Raw genomic sequence first — 18,952 nt, 5'->3', positions numbered from 1 at the left:
CCTGAGGTGACGTACTCCCCTTTGTCAGAGGTCTTCAAGCTGAGGCTTGTGGCCACTTGCTGGTACAGTGGCAATTTTTTTCACGTATGAATAGGCCCAGATGGCTGATAAGGGCCCTTCCAATCGTAAAATTCTGTGATTCTGTGAGTGCTGAGCAGCATCTGAATCTCACAGCTTCAAGAAAAAGACTGAATGTGGGGGGTAGGGGGCAGCAGCTAGGACAGTTAAGGAAACACACATCAGACTCTGGTAGATTCAACCAGTTTATTCGCAACCATTTGGCTCCCAGTAACTTCCACCTGCTAAGGAGACAGCCCTTGGGTTAACAGCTTCCACCTAAAATTATTTCACATATAATATCAGACATGATATTAATGCAACAGTACCCTCCATTCAACAAATCTGCAAAGGCAGTTTATTCTTTGTTCCTGGAGCATGGCAGAAGGTGGTACAAAAAGAAAAAAAAAAGATATGGGCCAACTAGGTTCTTAACATAAATCCAGAGTAGTCCTATGTTAAATTTGAACTGCCTTTCATATACAGCTTATTTCTTAGAAGAGCACCAGGGCTTCCTAACTACTCCTTTCCTGGAATTTCCAGGTTTTGTGCTAGGGCCCAGAGCCCTGTGAACTGAAATCTAATCAAATACAATCACAAGCTTATCCTGGGGATACAGGAGTAAAAGTGATATAACAGGATGAAGTGAAACACAACGGCTACAAACAAAATGGGGGGAGTTTGATGTCACCTAGGGAACTGGGGTGGGGGTGGAATGGGAAACCAAAAATGAGTGAGCAGGTTTATCATTTCATTTCTTCAAACTTCAGGATATGAGACTAGAAGGAAGGAGAAAGAAGAATCCATTAGTAGAATAGCTAGCTGCCCACTTCAGACCCAACCCCCAATCTGGAAAGGGAACCCTTGGTCATGTAGGTAGTAATGCAGCATCTCTGCACACCTGGCACCCGCGTGCAGGGAACAAGCAGCAGGTAGATAGATGGGTGACTGTGACACGAACTACAGCAAACAACCTCATGAATGATGGCGGAAGGAAGCAACAACGGTAGTGGAGAGAGACAAAATGGTTGCCCAGAAGGCTGGTTTTACCTCCATGCTCAAGCAGCCAGTGATTTTTCCTTTCATGACTTGACGAACAGCTTGCTTGGAACTGAGAACATCTATTTAAAAATCGAAATGAGACCTTCAAACACACATTTAGTCTGGGCTGGGGTGAAGGAAGGAGAGAGAGGCCTGGGAAACAGGAGTGTCAGTAAGCAAAAAGGAGGCGGAGAGCCGAGCCTCCGTTCTACCAAAGGACAAGTCTCTACTCACACAGACACCACGGCCCGTCATGAGTGTGAACCCTGTTGAGGGAGGACAGGGGTACGCATGTGCACACTCTCTCTGTCTCTCAAGGGCATACTATGATGTTGCTCACTGTAATTCCAGGACTCTCTCTGAAGGGAGAATCTGCACAGGGCTCACACCCATCTCTACTCCTGGTGAGGCCAAAAGCTATAGTGGACTGATGTGACATCTGGACCAACATGAGATCAGAAAACAGGAAGGCTTCCACCTGTGTGCTCATCATGGCAGGGATGGGGGCAGGAAGAGGGATGGGATTATTCCTTGATTCTCTGCCTTCCGTGGGCCCACTCTGACTCATGCCACCCAGAGATGGACACTGTCAGAGTATAAAGAAGGGACAAGAATAGCTGCTCTTTTCAGAGGGGGTATTCTGTTACCAGGCGGCTGCAAGGCTCCCATGAGATACCATAGGGGGAGTACTCCATACACCTTGAGGCACGATCTAAACGTTAGCTCTTAGCATCACCACGTTCCCACAGTTCTTCGGGACTCAGGCTGTATCTTATTTATTTATACTTGTTCCCAAGTACTTACTGCTCCATGTTTTGGCTTCATTCCCTCTACACATATATACATGAGCACTCATACATAGAGCCTCGCTTTAACTTAATGCAAACAAGTATTTATTACATGCTGACTCCCTTCAAGGCACCATGCTAGTGCTGGGAATACAGACACAAGCTGAAGCTCTGTGGCCTCAAGAAGCTTACATTCTACTAGGTGGATATACTTGTCCTGTCTTCTCCATTAGACAGAGTCATCCCCTATGGACAGGGAGTACTTCCTTCCTCTAGATCCTTCACCCCTCAACACTACTAGTAGTAGTCTACACAGGGAGGGCAATGCACACTGTCTGTCTGACAAACTACTCCACACCTGAATAAGTGCAGTTCTGAAGAAAAGCCTCGAGGGGGTGCCCCTTGACTATTGGGTGTCCTCAGTGGGGGGCCTAGCTCCCCAATCAACCAGAATCCAAACTCTTAAAGCAACTAAGATAAGATCTAATGAAGTGCTTCCCAAATTAACTTGCCCAGGGGACACTTTGGGACTTGCAAATGTTAGTGGAACCCACAAATGAAGCAGTCCCTGGTCAAGGCCCTCAGGGCACTTACTACTTGGTAGGGAATGGAGAGATCAACCAGGACCAACCCAGGGAGGGTATTTTAGGAAAGGAACCACAAAGCAGGAGCCAGGGCTATTTCTGTCTCCTTTGCGCATATGTGTATCTGTGTGTGTTGTGTGTATGCGTGCGCCTGCGGAGGGGGTAGCTATCATGTTGCTCCTAAGAGGAATACATGAGCCAGGAGAGCAGTGACTCCTATCCCAGGCTGTGCCTTCCCCTGCAGACACAGCCCTAATACTCACACCAGCCCAGTCTAAAGAGGCAAAGGTTGTGGGGGAGGGAGTGGGGCCACCTAGCACAGCCTTGTTCAGATCAGCCAACCCCGGCTATGGCTGAGCTGGGAGGAATGCTGCTCCCTGGCATCCAACTTGGCTCACAGAGCCCCAAGCTTCTGCACAACAGAGTCTGGGAAACCACGCTCTCAGCCCAGAGCAATGCCTGAACCCTTCATCTCCAGCTGCCAGCCTTTCTCTGACATTTTCTCCTTCACCCCATCAGCACCTTCCCTCTACTCCTCTCCAGAAGGTATGTCTGGGGTGGGGCAGGGTGGAAGGCAGAGAAAGGTCATGGTACAGATTACCTTTTTCTAGCATGAAGGGCTGAGTCAAAGGCGGGATGGCCCAGAAATCATCACTGTCCAGGCTGCGCAGAGACTGCACTGGGAGTGTGGCTGAACAGCCAAAATCAATGAAGAGCACCACAGCCCAGTCACCTGTTCGGTCCAACACCCAGCACCTGCCAGGAAAGGAAGGGACAGAGAACTGTTTCCACAAAGACTCACACAAAAGGAAGGCACGTAGCAGAGGACCAGAGACAGTATGAAGGACTCGGAGGTCAACATTCCAACCTCATCATCTTACAGATGAGAAGACTGAAGCCCAGACAAGTTAAATGACTTGCACAGGATCCCACAGTAAGAAGCTGTGAAAGATGCAACAGCAGCACCTGGCCATCCAAGACTCCAAGCCCTGCACCCTGTCATCTTAAGATAGAAAGGATAAGGGAGGGAACAGGGCTAGAAGAGAAAGTCAGGTTTTCTTCATTTTTATTCTGCTTAGAGACAGTGAACATCAAAGAAACCATGAGGCAAGGAACAACAGAGCCAATCCCAGGGGCCCTGCGGGGACTGAACAGGCCAGAAGAAGGGGGTGACAGAGGAAGGAGAAAGTTACTGAGAGGATGGGGCAGACAGGCAGGGAGAAAAAGGTATCTTCCTTCCCCCAACCCCCACTGCCTGCTTCCATGACTTTTCTACTGCTGAAACCCACTCAAAATTCACCTCCTCCAGGGTCTAGTCTGAGACCTGAGGACCTGTCTTCAGGCAACCAACCAACCAACCAACCAACGGCCATTCATTTGATACATTCACTGTGTACTTGTGTCCATGGGTCTTGCTCCCTGCCACTATTTCTTTCTTTTGGGGCTTATTAAGTGTCGTCTTTTTTTTCCCCTACATCTTCAGTACAGGGCTCTGCCTTCAGTGGGCACTTGGTATCCTGGACTACTCATCTGGCTGATTAATAAAGGAAATCAGTTTTCTCATTTGCCCTAAGAGTCTTTATGCCATCCCCATCCCTGCTATATACCTGTTCCAAGCCCCATCATCATCGTCCCCTAGGTGGCATTCCCCCAAGCAGCGGATTCCACGCTGAACCTCCGCCTCCGCCAGGTAAGGCTGCTGCTCCTCCACTGCCGCCAGGGCGTAAAACAGCTTCTCCATGTTCATATGAGCCTCCTGTCAATGGTAGTCACACATCTGATCACATTTTCTGCAAGCCATATTGCCTGTATGTTCATTCACATATTCATCTTTGGGGAAGAAAGAGGTCACGACAATGTGAGTATACTATGGGTTATTGAAGCTACTGCATTCTCTGGGGAATGTGGAAGTTATTCAGGGGACACTTGGACCAGAAAGGCATGAATAACCAAGACCCTATGCTGGCACTGTATCCTGGAAATCCTATTTAGATCCTCCATATCTCTGACTCAACTATGGTCATAGGCTCATAGATCTACAGCTGGCAGGATTCTCAGAGGCCATGTAGCTTGAGCCCCTTATTTCTTTATTTTTTTATTTTACTTTTGGCTAGGCAATGGGGTTAAGTGACTTGCCCAGGGTCACACAGCTAGTAATGTTATGTGTCTGAGGCCATATCTGAACTCAGGTCCTCCTGAATCCAGGGCCGGTGCTCTATCCACTGCGCCACCTAGCTGCCCCTTGACTCCCTTATTTCACAGATGAGCATGTTGAGGCCCTCCAAGGTATCAGAGCTAAGATTTGTACCCATGTCTTCTGACTTCAAAGCTAGTGTCTTTTCTGTTGTGTTATAGTATGTTACCATGGGCACAAAATAGGCACTAATACAGCCACCATAGGATACTTCTAGGCATTAAATAGCCACTCCCTGGGCAGGAGACAGGGAATAACTTGACCCAATTCCAAGAAAACAAGTTAAGTCAGGCTTATTTCCAGCCACCATAGAAACCCATCTTCCCACAAAAGGGCCAAAGATCAAACAGGATCATGACAAAGAAAGATAATGACACATATCTTGCTTGGTCATTCTTTGGTGATTCCTCATCTATCAAGTGTTAGTAGTGGGAAGCTGGATTAGATGAGATCACATCCCTTCCAGCTCTAAATCTTAGTACCCCTCCCTGTCTCACCCAGATAGGACAATGCTGGCTGGGAGATGGATGAAGCTCCCAGGAACTTTGATGTTCTGACCTTCTAGAAACTGCTCAGTCTACTTTGAGGAAGGAAGCACTGATGTTATTCTTAGGCTCCAGAGGCTGCTTTGTGGGTAGTTTCATATAATGGTAGTTTCATGTAATTATAAGCTAGAAGGAATCTTAAAGGCTACCAAGTTCAACCCTTTCATTTTACAGAAAAAGAAACTGAGGTCCACAGAAGAAAAGTGACTTGCTCAAGGTCACATAAATAGGTAGGAAGTAGAAGATCCAGAACTGGAAACCAAGTTGTTCTAATTCCAAATGCAATGCTCTATCTGCTACCCCCACCCCAAGGTGAAATCAACAGGGACAGCACAGGACCAACTATCCTGGCAATGTACCCAACAGGCCTACCTCAGTGAGGTGTATGGCCCAGAAGAATGGTGTCTGGGGGATTGTGTCTGTCACCAGCAGCCCCACTTCCCCACGGATGCTGCGAATAATGGCCAGCCAGCTCAGGTCTTGGAAGCAATCCCTTAGAAGAAACACCAAGAAGGATCCTCTACAGGAAAGGGGAAAGTCAGGAAATGAAAACAGACTGCCTTGGTTAAAGTCACTCAACTACTCTCCTTTCGAAGCTTCCCAGCATGCTGAAGTGATTCAAATGGTAACCCAGCAAAGTCTCAATGTGAATTGCTCAGCTTCTGACACCCAATCATTCACATTCATATGGCACTTTAAGGTTTGCAAAGCACATTCCTTTAACAACCCAGTGAGGGAGATGATCCAAGCATCATTATCCCCCATTTTTCAGAGAGGAAACCAAGGCTGAGAGGTTAAATGATTTTCCCACAGTCACACAGCTAGCAAGCTTTTCTGAGATAGAATTCAAAACTAGATTTCCTGACTACACCCTACCTACTACATAGCAAACTGCCTTTCAACACATCTGTGATTTTTCTCCTGTGACTTTAAGCTATTTTCATTATTGTTCTATACAGAACAAAATGAAAAATAAAAATCTGCTGCTTTTTAAAATACGAATTTAAAAAGTTGGTTATTCCAAGATCAAATGCAAATTACTTTTAATGTTTGGACCACTGATTTCCTCCCTTAGCACAGAGAGTCAAGTGGTCTTAAAGACATGAAGGAGCTTTGAAATAAATTCTCTTCTACCACCTGAGCTAGAGATAATATCCTCATTGTACATATAGGAAAACAGAGGCCCCCCCAAAGGTTGAATGAGCTCCAATAAGGTCATAGAACAACAGAGCCTAGACTAAACCCCAGGACTCCTGAAAAATTTACTGCTGCCACTACCAAACATTCTGACACTGTCCCTGGACCTCTGTGAAGAGGGCTAAGCTCCCTGCCGGATACCTAATCAGTCTTTCCTGCCCTTCTACTGACCTCATCTCCATGGGAACAGCGTAGGAGGCTGTCCTTGGTCTTTCGGTTACAGCAGGGGAAACAGGTGCTCGAGGGGTCTGCCTGGCAGGCACTAGAACAGAAACAGAAGATTCAGCCCCAGGAAAGTTCTAGGTTACAATCTGTGAAATCCAACATCTAGGAGAGACCCAGGCCCTGCTCTTAGAGAGCTGAAGAATGGAGAAGTGGGAAAAGAAAGGAAAAAAATGCCCACCCCAAAACACCAATTCTTCCCCTGCCCAGCAAAGGGTGGGCTGGAAGCAAAGAATGGGTGAATGGGGAGTTCTGGATGATCAGATTCCTCAGATCAAGGGAGATAATGAGCTGGGGGGAAAGCTAGAATGTTCCACTGGGTAAGATGGAGGAAAAGGACAAGCTAGTCTGAGAAGAGCCCCCTGGTGGCACTTTGGGGAGGAATATCAGTCCAGGCACTTACCAGGAACTGCTGTGGCTTCCTCTGCCTCACCAGGAATCATGGTAGCTTTATCTTCAAAGAGGACACTCTCCAAAGCCTAAGGCAGAGCCGAGAGTGTCACATGAGCCATATGAGAACATACTATCTAACTGTACCCAAAAGGGCTGCTACTGCTGACAGAAGGGTTTTCAGTTCACCATGTCTGCCATGCTGTCTCTATCCTCTCCATGGGAAACAAGCCAACATACAGGAAACCTACAGAGGTGGATTCCTCCAAAAGGATGTCAGCTCCTTGAAGGCAGGACCTACCTCACTTAGCACCTAGCACAGTGCCTGGTACTTTCTTGATTCATAATGCGGAATAAATGAGAAATTTATTTCTGCAAATTCTGTCCCTTTGAATTACCAGTAGGCAAGCTGGATGGAAGTTCAGAGATTATCTAGTTCAGCCCCCTCATTTTAAAGAGGATGAAAATGGGGCCTACCAAGGAAAAAGGACTTGCTCAATATGTGTTTGTGAGGCTGGCTTGGCTGGGTGTCTGGATAGAGAAAACAGACAAGCAAAGAGCAGTCTGTTTCCTGATAGCTTCCTTCATTTCTGGGTGAAAGAACATCGGTTTTTCAATACTACAGTAAGGTACCAGGCATGCAACTTAGAAAAGTGTGGAAGTATAGCATCATCCATGTTAAACAAATTGGTTTTGTGGCTGGTCTATTTGCAAACTAACAGCAAAAGCAGTGAAGTCCAGCAGAGTGACAATGGAAAGTCAGTAATCTAATCATTAACTCAATAAAAAAAAAACTCCCTTACGATCCTCAAAGGTTCCTTAAAATGACTGCTTAATATTGTTATTGTCATCTTTATTACTACTTATATCCCCACACAGCTGACTCTGTCAAGATATTCTGACCAACGGTGGCATTTTCCTCTGTGGCATGTTCTAGTTAAGAAACCAGTCTAAACAGAAGCAAGATAGTGAGGAAAAATTAACTCCAACACTTTAAACAGATTAATTTCACAGCAACTTCTCCCTGGGCCCTTTCCCTCTACAAATTATCCTTGGACTTCCAAGGCTAAGAACTCAAAGAGAAGACTAAGCAATAAAAAGCAATTACTACTAAATTATTTTGTATACATATACACAATAAAAAAAACTGTATATAAAGAAGGAACTTTTTTCCACATGTGATTTCATTGGTGTGGAGAACTCCCAATGAACACCCACCCACCTCCTCCTCACATATAACTACAACTACTCTGCATCTCACAGCCTTAGAGAGTTGCCTGGATCACTGAGAGGGTAAGTGATTTGCCCAGGGTCACAATGTCAGTATGTCAGAGGCAGGGACTGAACCCAGGTGTTCCCTATGCCAAGGCCGGTTCACCATCCACTAATGCCAGTGAGCTGTAAACTTTAACGACCCTATCATTAAATGATTTTTGAATACTTACCTTCAAAGTATATATTCACCTATTTACAAATTATATATGTAATACTGTATTAAAAATTATGTACACTATAAAACTTACACAAAATAGAAAATAAAAAAGAAAGAGATGAAGATCAAATAACATTTGATTCTAGAATAAAGAAGGAGCCACTGAAGTTCACTGAGTAAAGACATGACATGGCCAGGTCTGCACTCCAGGAAAATCAGTTTGGCAGCATGTGGAGGATGAACCAGAGAAGTAAAAGACAAGGCAAAGAGATCAATGGGAAGAGGTGAAGACAGTCCTAACAAAGATAGTAGCTATGTGAGTGGAGAGAAGGGGACAGATACAAGAGATGCTGCAGCGGTAGAAACTACAAACTTTTGCAAATGATTAGATTTGTGGGGCAAGGGAGAATGGGTATGACCCCAAGGCAGTGAACCGAGGCTGACTGGAAGGATGGTGGTGCTCTCAACAGTAAAAGGGAGATTGGAAAGACAGGTTAGGCTTTTTTTTTTGCTGTTGTTTGTTTGTTTTTTGTGAGGCAATGGGGTGAAGTGACTTGCCCAGAGTCACACAGTTAGTAAGTGTCAAGTCTGAGGCCAGATTTGAACTCAGGTCTTCCTGAATCCAGGGCCAGTGCTCCATCCACTGGGCCATTTAGCTGCCCTGACAGGTTAGTTTTAGGAGAATGAAAACATAATGAGATTTTCAATCAATCTATACCTGTTCATCCTACACGACTCACTTGGTTCCATCCAAATGAAAGGTGAGAGGTGGACTCTTACCCTAGACCTGGAAACTGTATCAATGGCCCTGCAGGTGCTGCTGACCATGACCTAAGGGAATGATGCCTGGATCAGAAGCCAGGAGGGTTGGGAGCTTACACCACACTGGGGAACAAGGTTAGATGTAGTTGGATCAGATATCAGTCCCACAGTGCAGAAAGGGAAAAGATGTGAACCATCTTCTTACCCTCTGGCTAATCACACACCCCCTGGGTCCAGGGCCCTCACTTTGGACACGACTGCTCCATGCTGCTCATTATTAGAAGGAGGTTCACGTATTGCTAAAGCTAGTGCATATCCAAATTTCCCACTTCACCCAAGAACATATAGGTTTTTAACAACGGACTGCCACACACAAACCTCAAGGGGCAGCTTGGCACTGTGGAAAGAAGGCTGGCCTTCCAAGTTAGGATTCCCTTGGTTCAAGTTCCCTCTCTGACATATAATGGCTATAGGACCCTAAACTGGTCATTTAACCTCTCACTGCTCTCAGGCAACTGAGTGCAGATAGCTATTAATCTACAGTGGCAAAGGGAGTTTCTTACCAGGTACTCCCTACACAGAGGAAATCATAGGCCCAGACAAAAATATCAACTGATATAATGGTTGTGCCACACGCTCACATCACTTAAGGTAGGAGACCCCAAGACAACAAGGACACGCTACTGGAAGAAGCCATTCGGCCAACTTCCCCAATATCTGTGTTGGCCAAACAGGCTGAGTCTTTAAAACTACTAGACTGGACCAGTCTCTCTCTGGCAGCCTTCAATGGGATGAAGGTCCTGTTCATTCCTAGCGTGGGCACCAGGAATTAAGCTGAGTGAGGACAAAGATGACCTTTCCATCCTTTCTTTTGGGCCCTGTGGCCCTGAGAAGTGGGCTTTGGTTTTTGGTCTGTTTCATTTGTCCTTTCAGGTCTCAGTGACTCTCTAGTCCTGGACTCAAGCCATGGCCAGCATGGAAGAGAAGCCATGAAAAATCTGGGTACCCAGGAATGAGTTCAAAGGCAGCTTTGGTGTGACTAAGATATACAGTAACTGAGTTAAGCTATGAACCTCATCTCCCTTACACAGCTGATTTTACTGTATCTTTAAAGTAAATATTCTCTTGTAAAAGCTAATCTATTAAGTGGTTAAATGGAACTGGGATGCATGGAACCCTTAAAATTGAGGAAATACAATCAGTGGGGGCTGGAACCAACGGTAGAGAGAATGAATGCCTCCCCCATCCTCCTTAAGAGTACTAGAAAACACTGACGGAGGGCTGAAATGTTCAATCACCTGTCCTTCATGTAGCAGGGTCCAGGGCAATTAGCTATGTTAATATTTATATAGATCTTTTAAGATAAGTAAAATGTTTACAAAGGTAACCTTGGCTTCACCATATCGCACACCTCATGGGGTTGCTACAGGCCGCATGGATCTGGCTGACACACACATCCTCTTTTGATCATCACAACGATACTGTGATGCCACAGGTATGAATATCCTCATTTTATGGATGAGAAAAGCCTGGGAGATGTGAAGGGACTTACCCAGGGCTACACACTAGTGAATGTCAGAGCCAGGATCTGAGCCCAGGCTGTGCCTTCAACTCCAAGGCTCTTGCTGCCTCCAACACAACAGCTACAGCCAATTTCTCATCTATACCTATATGGAGGCTGGTCCAGACTCAACCCTAGAAGCTAAGTCTAAACTACCTTTGAGTTCATCCTCCACTCTTCCTTGTCCCTCTTACCCAGTCATCAAGTCTTATCTAGGCTACCTCCACAATGTCTCTTACCACCCTTTTCTTCCCTTGCTCCAGATTCGACGAAATACTAACTTACTACCAAAGGTCACCCAACTGGCCTAACCTCATGTTTCCTCTAGAAAGAACAAGGCCAAGAACTGAAGAAAATGCTAGGAATCACAAAGTGACTTCTGTCCGATTATCCGCTGATGGGAAAGTACTCCCTAAAGAGGTGCTAGGGAAAGACGAGGAGAACTTACCGGTAACTCCATGTTGCCCTTTATGGAGTCCGAGCTCTGCTTGGGGATCCAGTTGTTTGAGTTCAGGTACAACTTTCTGTTATGAAACATCTGTCCATTCAGCTGCTTGACTGCCAGGTGCACATTCTCTGCAGAGGCCAGGTCAACAAATGCAAAGCTAAGAAGGAAAGAGAGAAGCCCCACCTCGTCACACACAGGTCAGCACTTTAGATCAACTCAATGTCCAGTTCATGAGCTGCTGCTGTACCAAGAGGGCCAAGAACACTGAAGCCAGGAAGCCACACTGTTCTGGTGAAGGGATAAGAGCTCAGTTAAGACATAACACAAAGGTATCTAGTTGGCTTTAGGGAATATCTGCAGAAATGTTCCCACAAAAAAAGGAACTCTATGATCCATAGAGTTGGAAGAGATCCTAGTGGTCAAGTCTAGCTTCCTCATTTTATAGATGAGGAAACTGAGGACCAGAGAGGTAAAAGGCCTGCTCAAGGTCTTATAAGTAGTAAATAGTAAGTCCAGGATTTGAACCCAGGTCCTGTGCCTTCAAATCCAGTGCCCTTTCCATTGTACTACACAGCCTCATCATAAGGCTCACACTCCTCTACCACTGTATGGGAACACAGATCTAGAACCAGAAAGGACTTCCAAGGTTATCTAGTCCAACCTCGCCATTTTATAGACTGACTGGATCCTCACAGCCCCACATGGATGCTTGGCTAGAGGCTAATACAGGGTGTCCCAAAAGTCTCACTGTAGTTTTAAACTTAAATAGCTTAAAAGAGATTAAAGGCTATCAAAGCCTAAAACTTCACTAAGACTTTTGGGACACTGTATTATTCTCATTTTCAACAACCAAACATGCAAGGAAGGAGCTAATGGAGGTAAATAACAGGGACTACTGAAATTTCCTATACATAGTAATGGAAAGATCCTGGCAAAGCACTCTGAGAGAGAACTTTCACCTTTCCAGGCAGTCTGGTCAAGGAAGGGTTGGCTCTAGAAGAGAAGGGCTTCAACAGACAGAGATGAGTTAGGGAAGTCCATTTCAGAAATGAGTGGATGCATTAAAAACCCAACAACCTTCAGTGCTGTGCTCCATTCTAATGCCTTCCTAGTTCAGTTTAATCATGTCAGGTCCTAGCCTCGTGGGGAGAAATCCCAGGGACATTTTGGATAACCAAGAGGGGGTAACATTACTATTTTTTTGAATGTCTACAGCACCAATATGCTAAAAACGGCAAAGCGCTTTCATCACTATGTTTTGTCATTGGAGCACACCAGCAAAGTCGGGAGTATGCATTTTCCTCATTCTACAGATAACCAAGATAACACCAAGTGTTTTTTTCAAGGTCATCTAGCACTGTAGGTCAAGGACACGGCCAGAAATAGAACCAAGCATTGTGATCTCTTGGTCCAGAGTGTGAATCAGTACTCGATGTAGAATCATACCCACAGTGTCCATTCCAAACCTTTTCATCTTTCAACTCTCAAACCCATCTACCTGCTTTACAGATTACCTTTTCCCCTATTTTCTAAGCATACAAAAGCCCTGAAACATGAGCTCCCTCAGCTTTCCTCCTTTTTACTTAAGAACTTCCGTGTCTTCTATTGCCCTTCTTCCTTCCCCTCACTTCCCACTCCCCACCTCTGAGGAAATCTGGTTATCTTTCTGGTGAAGGCTAACTCCTTTTTTCTGTGACCTTAATCTCCACTTCACTTTTTTCATCTGTGAAATAAAATGAGTGGATTAGATTAGTTCATTTTGAAGATCTCTTCTAGTTCTAAATCAACAATTCTCTCCCAATTTCTCGAGGGCCCATTTCTATTAGAATCATAGAAGGGATCTCAGCACCAACTAACACAGCCCGAGAATGAAAAAAAATCTCCTCGGTAATAACAAGTGTAAGATTCCTCCCTGCTTGAGGAATCCTCCCCCTAGTGCAGGCCACCCACTACTTCCCAAGGCAGTAACTTCCCAACTCCACTTTCGGACAACTCTAGTCGTCAGTAGGTTTTTCCTTACATTGAGCCTACATCTGCCTCTGCAATTTCCACCCATCATTGCTAGTTCTGCCTTTAGAGACAAGTAAAAAAAGTTTTATTATTTGTGTGTAAGAATACTTTTCAAATAACTGAAGACAGCTATCATGTTCTCCTCTGTCTTCTCTGGGCCAAACATCCTCTACCCATCCTCTACCCATGTTCTCTACTCATCTCCTCATCTGTTCTAACCTCTCTTAGGTGACTTCTAGCTTAAAGATCTTTTGTGAAGACACATCTCCCTAATTCTAGTCCTCTGCTCTCTCTATATTTCCTATGATGCTGCCAGATTAATCTCTGGTCTGATTATAATTGAAAAAAAAAAAACCTCTTTGCACTACTCAAAAACCTTCAATGGTTCTCTATTGCTTACTGAGAAAAAAGTCCCAACTCCTGAGCCTGTTACTCAAGAGGACCCTGCAGTCTGAATGGACTACTGGCCATCCCTGAGCACACCCTATTCCCCCGACTCTTCTGGGCCTTTCTTCATGTCCCTCAAGATTAGAGGACTGCCTTCCCCCCCCCTCCTCATCTCAGCAGAATAACCCAGGCTCATCTTTCAAGGTCTAACTCAAATGTTTCTTCCCCCACGAAATCCTTCTGATTCCTGCAGCAGGAAGTGATGACCTTCTCTTTGGATCTCATGGTGTTTTTTGATCTTCTTTTTCATTTTCTTAATTCTAGTTGTATCCATATGACTATCTTATCATCATTTCCAAACTGTAAAAACTTTAGGAAAAGGAACTATCTTACCTCTGCAATCCCACTACCCATCAGTGTGCTGCACATAATAGGTATTTAAATGTTTGTTGAATAAACAAAGGGTTTATGGAAGGTGTTTCCAAAACTGAATGGATTGCCAAAGAAGACGACAAAGTAAATCTCTGTACTTTGAAGTTTTTCAATCTTGTTTCTTTGCCAGCACAGCATATCAGCAAATTAGACAAAGGTGAGAAGGAAGATTTTCCCCAAAAGTAAAAAAGGAAAAGCCACTCTACCATTTGCAGCCATTCTGGACCTTCTGGACACGGAGTGGGCCAAAGTCCTTCAGAAGGGATAGTATGTCCTCCTAAGGATAATTATGAAAAAGGAAAAGTAAGAAAGGAATAGTGGTAAGGAGGACAAGGGAAGGGTAAAGGAAACAAAATAACATTATAACAGTTCTTAAATTTTAAATCAAACTGTAATATACCAGGTACCTCGGCTATGTATGTCTTGTCATCAGGCAATAGGTACATAGAGAGAATAAATTTATTTCAAATCCAACCCAATATCATATGGTAAACTATTACCAAAATGAATTGTATTGATTTCTTTTAAGAAGCAATTTATGACTGTGAAGGGCCTTGAATCTATGGCATGTAAATATTGGTTGAAGAAGCTGGACTTAGGGGGGACCATGACAGGTATAGTAGGAAAGAGGGATAGTCACCTCCCACCTAAAGCCTCTTCTGATCTCCTCTGCTGCTAAAGGCTCCTCCCCACAGAAATGACTGTGTTTACTTTGTACATATTCTGTATTTAATTAGAGGTGCACATGTTTTTGCTGATAGAACATAAGATTCTTGGGTCAAAAAGTCAACAGGTACCTAATATGTGCCCAGCATTGTGCTAAGTGCTGGGGATACAAAGAAAGAGAAAAATAGTCCCTGGTCTAAAGGAGCTCCCACTCCATGCAAACAACTATGCACATGCAAAAAATACTCTAGGTAAACTGGAGGTAATGTCAAAGGGAAGGTTTACCATAGAAGGCAGAATCTTAGCTGAGACTTCAAAGAAGTCAGGAGGTGGAGGTTGGGAAGGAGAGTTCCTGGCATAAAGAACAGCCAGTGCTTTATGTATGTAGTCAGGAAATAGAATATCTTAGGCTAGGAACACCTGGGAGGCCAATGTCCTTGGATTATAAAGTACATGAAGTGATTAAAATGTTAGAAGCAGCTAGGTTGTAAAGGGCTTGAAAAATCAAACAGAGAATTTTATTTCTTATCCTAGAGGTAATAGGGTGCAGCTGAAGTCAAATTTATGGGGGGGGGGTGATATGGTCAGAGCTAAGCTTTAGGAAATCACTTCTCTTAGTTAAGTTGGGGGTGGACTGCAATAGAGACTAGAGGCAGGGAGTCCAACTGGAAAGTTATGTCAGCAGTATAGGTGTTAAGTGATAGGGCCTGCCAGGGTGGTGGCAGTGTCAGAGAAGAGAAAGTATAGGAAACACTTTACAGGCCTTAAAACACAATGCAGGGTGTAAAGTCTTAAACTCTTGGGACACCTTGTATAAATGCCATATATTATTACTTTTATAATCCCCATATGATTTGCAAACTCCATGAGGCCACAGATCTTCTTAGATCGTCTTAGATCTTCAAAGCCAAGCTAGTGCCTTGCACTTGGTAAATATTTTTAAAATTAGATTGCTTTAGTTTTTATTTAAATCTTCCTCTCATAATATATGTTTGAAATTATTTTGGGGGAATAAGGCCTGAGTAGATTAAAAATGTTTTGTAATCCATAAATATTTCTCAGTAAGTCTTCAAAAAATTTCAAAATTTTTATATTTCTTTATAGTATGTCATCCTTTCTCTCTTCCCACCTCACCAGCATTCCTTCTAGTCCATTGTCAATTTCTTTTTAAAAAATTAACTTACGCTATATCAATACGGTCATGAAAAAGGAACTATTATTAAACCTTCATTTATTAAATCATTATTGATATTGATCAATATTAAAATTAATTAAATAATTATCATTGCTATTCAAGTGACAGGAAAAGCTCCCCAAATTTTAGAACCAAATGTTCTGGATACTAGAAAAAAATTAAGTTCATTCTCAGGTTAAAAAATGCCTTTTAAACACACTTTAGTAATTAAGGAGACATTCCTCTTTCTACTGATACCAAATGACAAAAATCACTATTGAACCATTCATAAGATTTTGATCTTTATATACCAATGTAAACCACAGCCCCATGTAAACCAGGCCCCCAGCCATGAGTTTATGGAGACTTGGTTTAATCCTGGGGTTGGGGTTGTGACTCCAAAATATCACTGTTGTACCCCCACTTGGAGTTTATTCTGGGAAACCTCAAGACTCCAGTTCTTGTCTAAGGCTCCACAGATGTGGGGAACAATAACCCCCAGATTCCATATAGGTATTCGATATAAACAATGCAAATACTAATTACAGGACAGTATTTCACCCCACAGAAAATTTATGAGTTGCTATTTATCCTTCTGCTATGGAACAGGCCACTTTTCCACAAAGTCTTAGAATCTTCCATACTCAGTGCCACCATGAGGGATGGATTCCCCTTGGGGTCTGACAGCAAAACAATCTCCCTTACACACCAGTGGAACATTCTAGTGAATTTCTTTCCACAAGGTCACATTTAGTTCCACACACTACCCTCCTTACTCACAATGCTACCCTGCAATTTAGACTCCACTAGAACACAAATGGGGATGCTGTAATAGGAAATATCCCCAAATCCAGATGAGTTCTTCACAGATTTGAGGCACATTATGAAAAGGAGAGAGCTAGATGCACTAAGGAGGAAACAGCTGCTTGTCCTCCAAGGAATTACAGAGTTGAACCACTGAAGTCATCAGATAAGCAGATCAACTTATTAAGTGTTAGAAGAAAAAAGAGCTGGAAACTCTCAGCTCAGGAGTATTATGGCAGCCATTTGTTGACCTGATAACAAAGAGCTCTATTGTCTTCTGAGAGTATATAGATAGACACAACCTAACAGAACTTCCCAAGACAGATGACTACTCCTTACTTCTGGCAATTCACATAGGCACAAATGATACTGCCAGAAGGAACCTAAGATAGATGGTCAAAGGTTATGAAGTTTGGAGAAAGAAACTACAGACTACAGGTTGGCTCTGTTCCCTTCACTGTAACCTACTAAAGGTGAAGAATGCAGAAGAGGAAAAAAACTGATACATACTCATGTGGGTAAGAAAATAGTGGCTGAGAATGAGATCAGAATTTCTGGACCATAACTCTTATACGGATAATAGACACCTAGATAGGGATGGAGTACATCTAACAAAGACTGGTAAGAATGTATTTATAGGGTATCTCATAACCCAACAAATCTAATATCTAATCGAATAAAAAGAGCTTTAAAATAGATAGGTCAGAGGGAGGGATAAACATGTCTACTGTTAACCAGAAAACAATATACCACTGAGAATAACTTACAAAGAATGAAGAAGAATGGCAGTTAAGTCACCTATTAGTTCAGAAGAGACAAAATCCAAGAAAGGAGCCGGAAGTAAAACTCATAACCTCAAAATGTCTATATAGAAATGGCAAACATTTAGGCAACAAGTAAGAGGAATTAGGTAAATGTGACCTATTACTGAGATTTGGTGGAATGAAATCCAGGACTAGAATTTAGCTCCTAATGAAGCTTATTCAAAAGAAACAGGATACATAAAGGGGGAGAGGAATAGCATTAAGAACTAAAACCCAGAAACCAGACACAGGATGCATAATGGAGAAGATCTGAGAGAAGATCAGTGGAGAGGAAAAAAAGAAACAATTTTGTCTTTACAATGTATCTTGGACCACCTAGACAGAAAGAGAAATAGAAAGCTAGGCGTCAAAGCGTTGGATTTTTGGACCTGAAGTCTAGAAGAGATTTCATCCTTCAAAAGGTGGATGAACTAACTAGGGGAAAAATTTATATAGGATGTGATTCATAAAAAACAAAAAGAATTGGCTGCTAGGATGGAAATGACAGGAACCTTTTGGAGAAGTGACTATTCCCTTCTTGAGTTTGTAATGGAGAAGACAAAAGCTTGACAAAGTCAAAGATGCACTCTAAATTTTTAGAGAAGTGCAAAGGGTTTAGAGAAAAAAATAAGATCTCAGGAACTAAAATTCTACGAGCAGTGTCATACCAGGAAGCACAGGAATGAAATTCTTGAGATACAAAGGAAAACAATTCTAATGAGAAAGAAAAAAAAAGTTCACTGAAGAGATCAATGCAGGTGTACAGTGAACTCACCAACCAACTTAAAAAAAAAAAGATGTGTACAAAAGATGGCAGCAAGGGTAGGTAATAAAGGAAGAATATAAGAGCATGGCATGGTCATGGTAAACACTGTCAGGACTGCTAAAGGCTCAGATTAAGCTGAAGCTGGCAAGCAAAGCCAAGGACAACAAAAAGGGTTTTTTAAAGGTTACACTGAGAGAAAGAAAAAGATCAAAGAAGGGAGAGGAATGCTGCTTGGGAGGTGGAGGGGAGAAAGTAATCAATTCTCATCTTGCTTCTGTTTTGTTTCTTGCCAAGAAGAATGACTTTTGTACTGAAAATAACAGAACAAATGGTTAACAGGGAGTTGTTACCTGTAAGGAGATCCAAAAGAACACCTTCTTTCACTTGATGAATTGAAGTCGCGGTACACAGACATGGATACTGAAATAACTAGTAGGTGTGATTAAGCCACTGTCAGTGGCATTTAAAATATTCTGGAAATGTAAGAGGTTCTGCAGGACTAGAGAAGGACAAATATTCAGATTTCCTAAAAAAAAACAACGAAGTAAAAAGAACCTGCAAACTACAAACCAATGAGCTTGTCTTCTATTTCTAAGAAAATTCTAGAATAGATGATTAAAGAGATGGTTAGTGAGCAATGAGCACAGGAAGAAGTGACTGCAAAGTGCCAGCATTGCTTCATCAGTAAC

At 43.2% G+C, this 18,952-nt stretch overlaps 1 protein-coding gene across 3 annotated transcripts in view; it reads right to left on the bottom strand.

Moving 5' to 3' along the window:
- Positions 1–250: 250 nt before the first annotated feature.
- Positions 251–18,952, bottom strand: part of TDRD10 (tudor domain containing 10) — a 50,066-nt gene continuing 31,364 nt past the window's right edge. For all 3 annotated transcript variants that reach the window (XM_020992007.2, XM_020992008.2, XM_078156142.1), the window contains 9 exons: positions 14,257–14,327; positions 11,222–11,378; positions 7,032–7,107; positions 6,578–6,668; positions 5,582–5,729; positions 4,078–4,226; positions 3,072–3,226; positions 1,108–1,178; positions 251–836 (listed from right to left, as the gene is read on the bottom strand). In XM_020992007.2, coding sequence (XP_020847666.1) covers positions 804–836; positions 1,108–1,178; positions 3,072–3,226; positions 4,078–4,226; positions 5,582–5,729; positions 6,578–6,668; positions 7,032–7,107; positions 11,222–11,378; positions 14,257–14,327 — 951 coding nt within the window. In that variant the 3' untranslated portion in view covers positions 251–803. The remainder of the gene's footprint in view (positions 837–1,107; positions 1,179–3,071; positions 3,227–4,077; positions 4,227–5,581; positions 5,730–6,577; positions 6,669–7,031; positions 7,108–11,221; positions 11,379–14,256; positions 14,328–18,952) is intronic.

This window comes from Phascolarctos cinereus, unplaced genomic scaffold (genome assembly GCF_003287225.1).
Source record: "Phascolarctos cinereus isolate Bilbo 61053 unplaced genomic scaffold, phaCin_HiC Scaffold_5;HRSCAF=322, whole genome shotgun sequence".
Taxonomy (NCBI): Eukaryota; Metazoa; Chordata; class Mammalia; order Diprotodontia; family Phascolarctidae; genus Phascolarctos; species Phascolarctos cinereus.
This window is presented reverse-complemented; position numbering and strand designations above follow the sequence as displayed.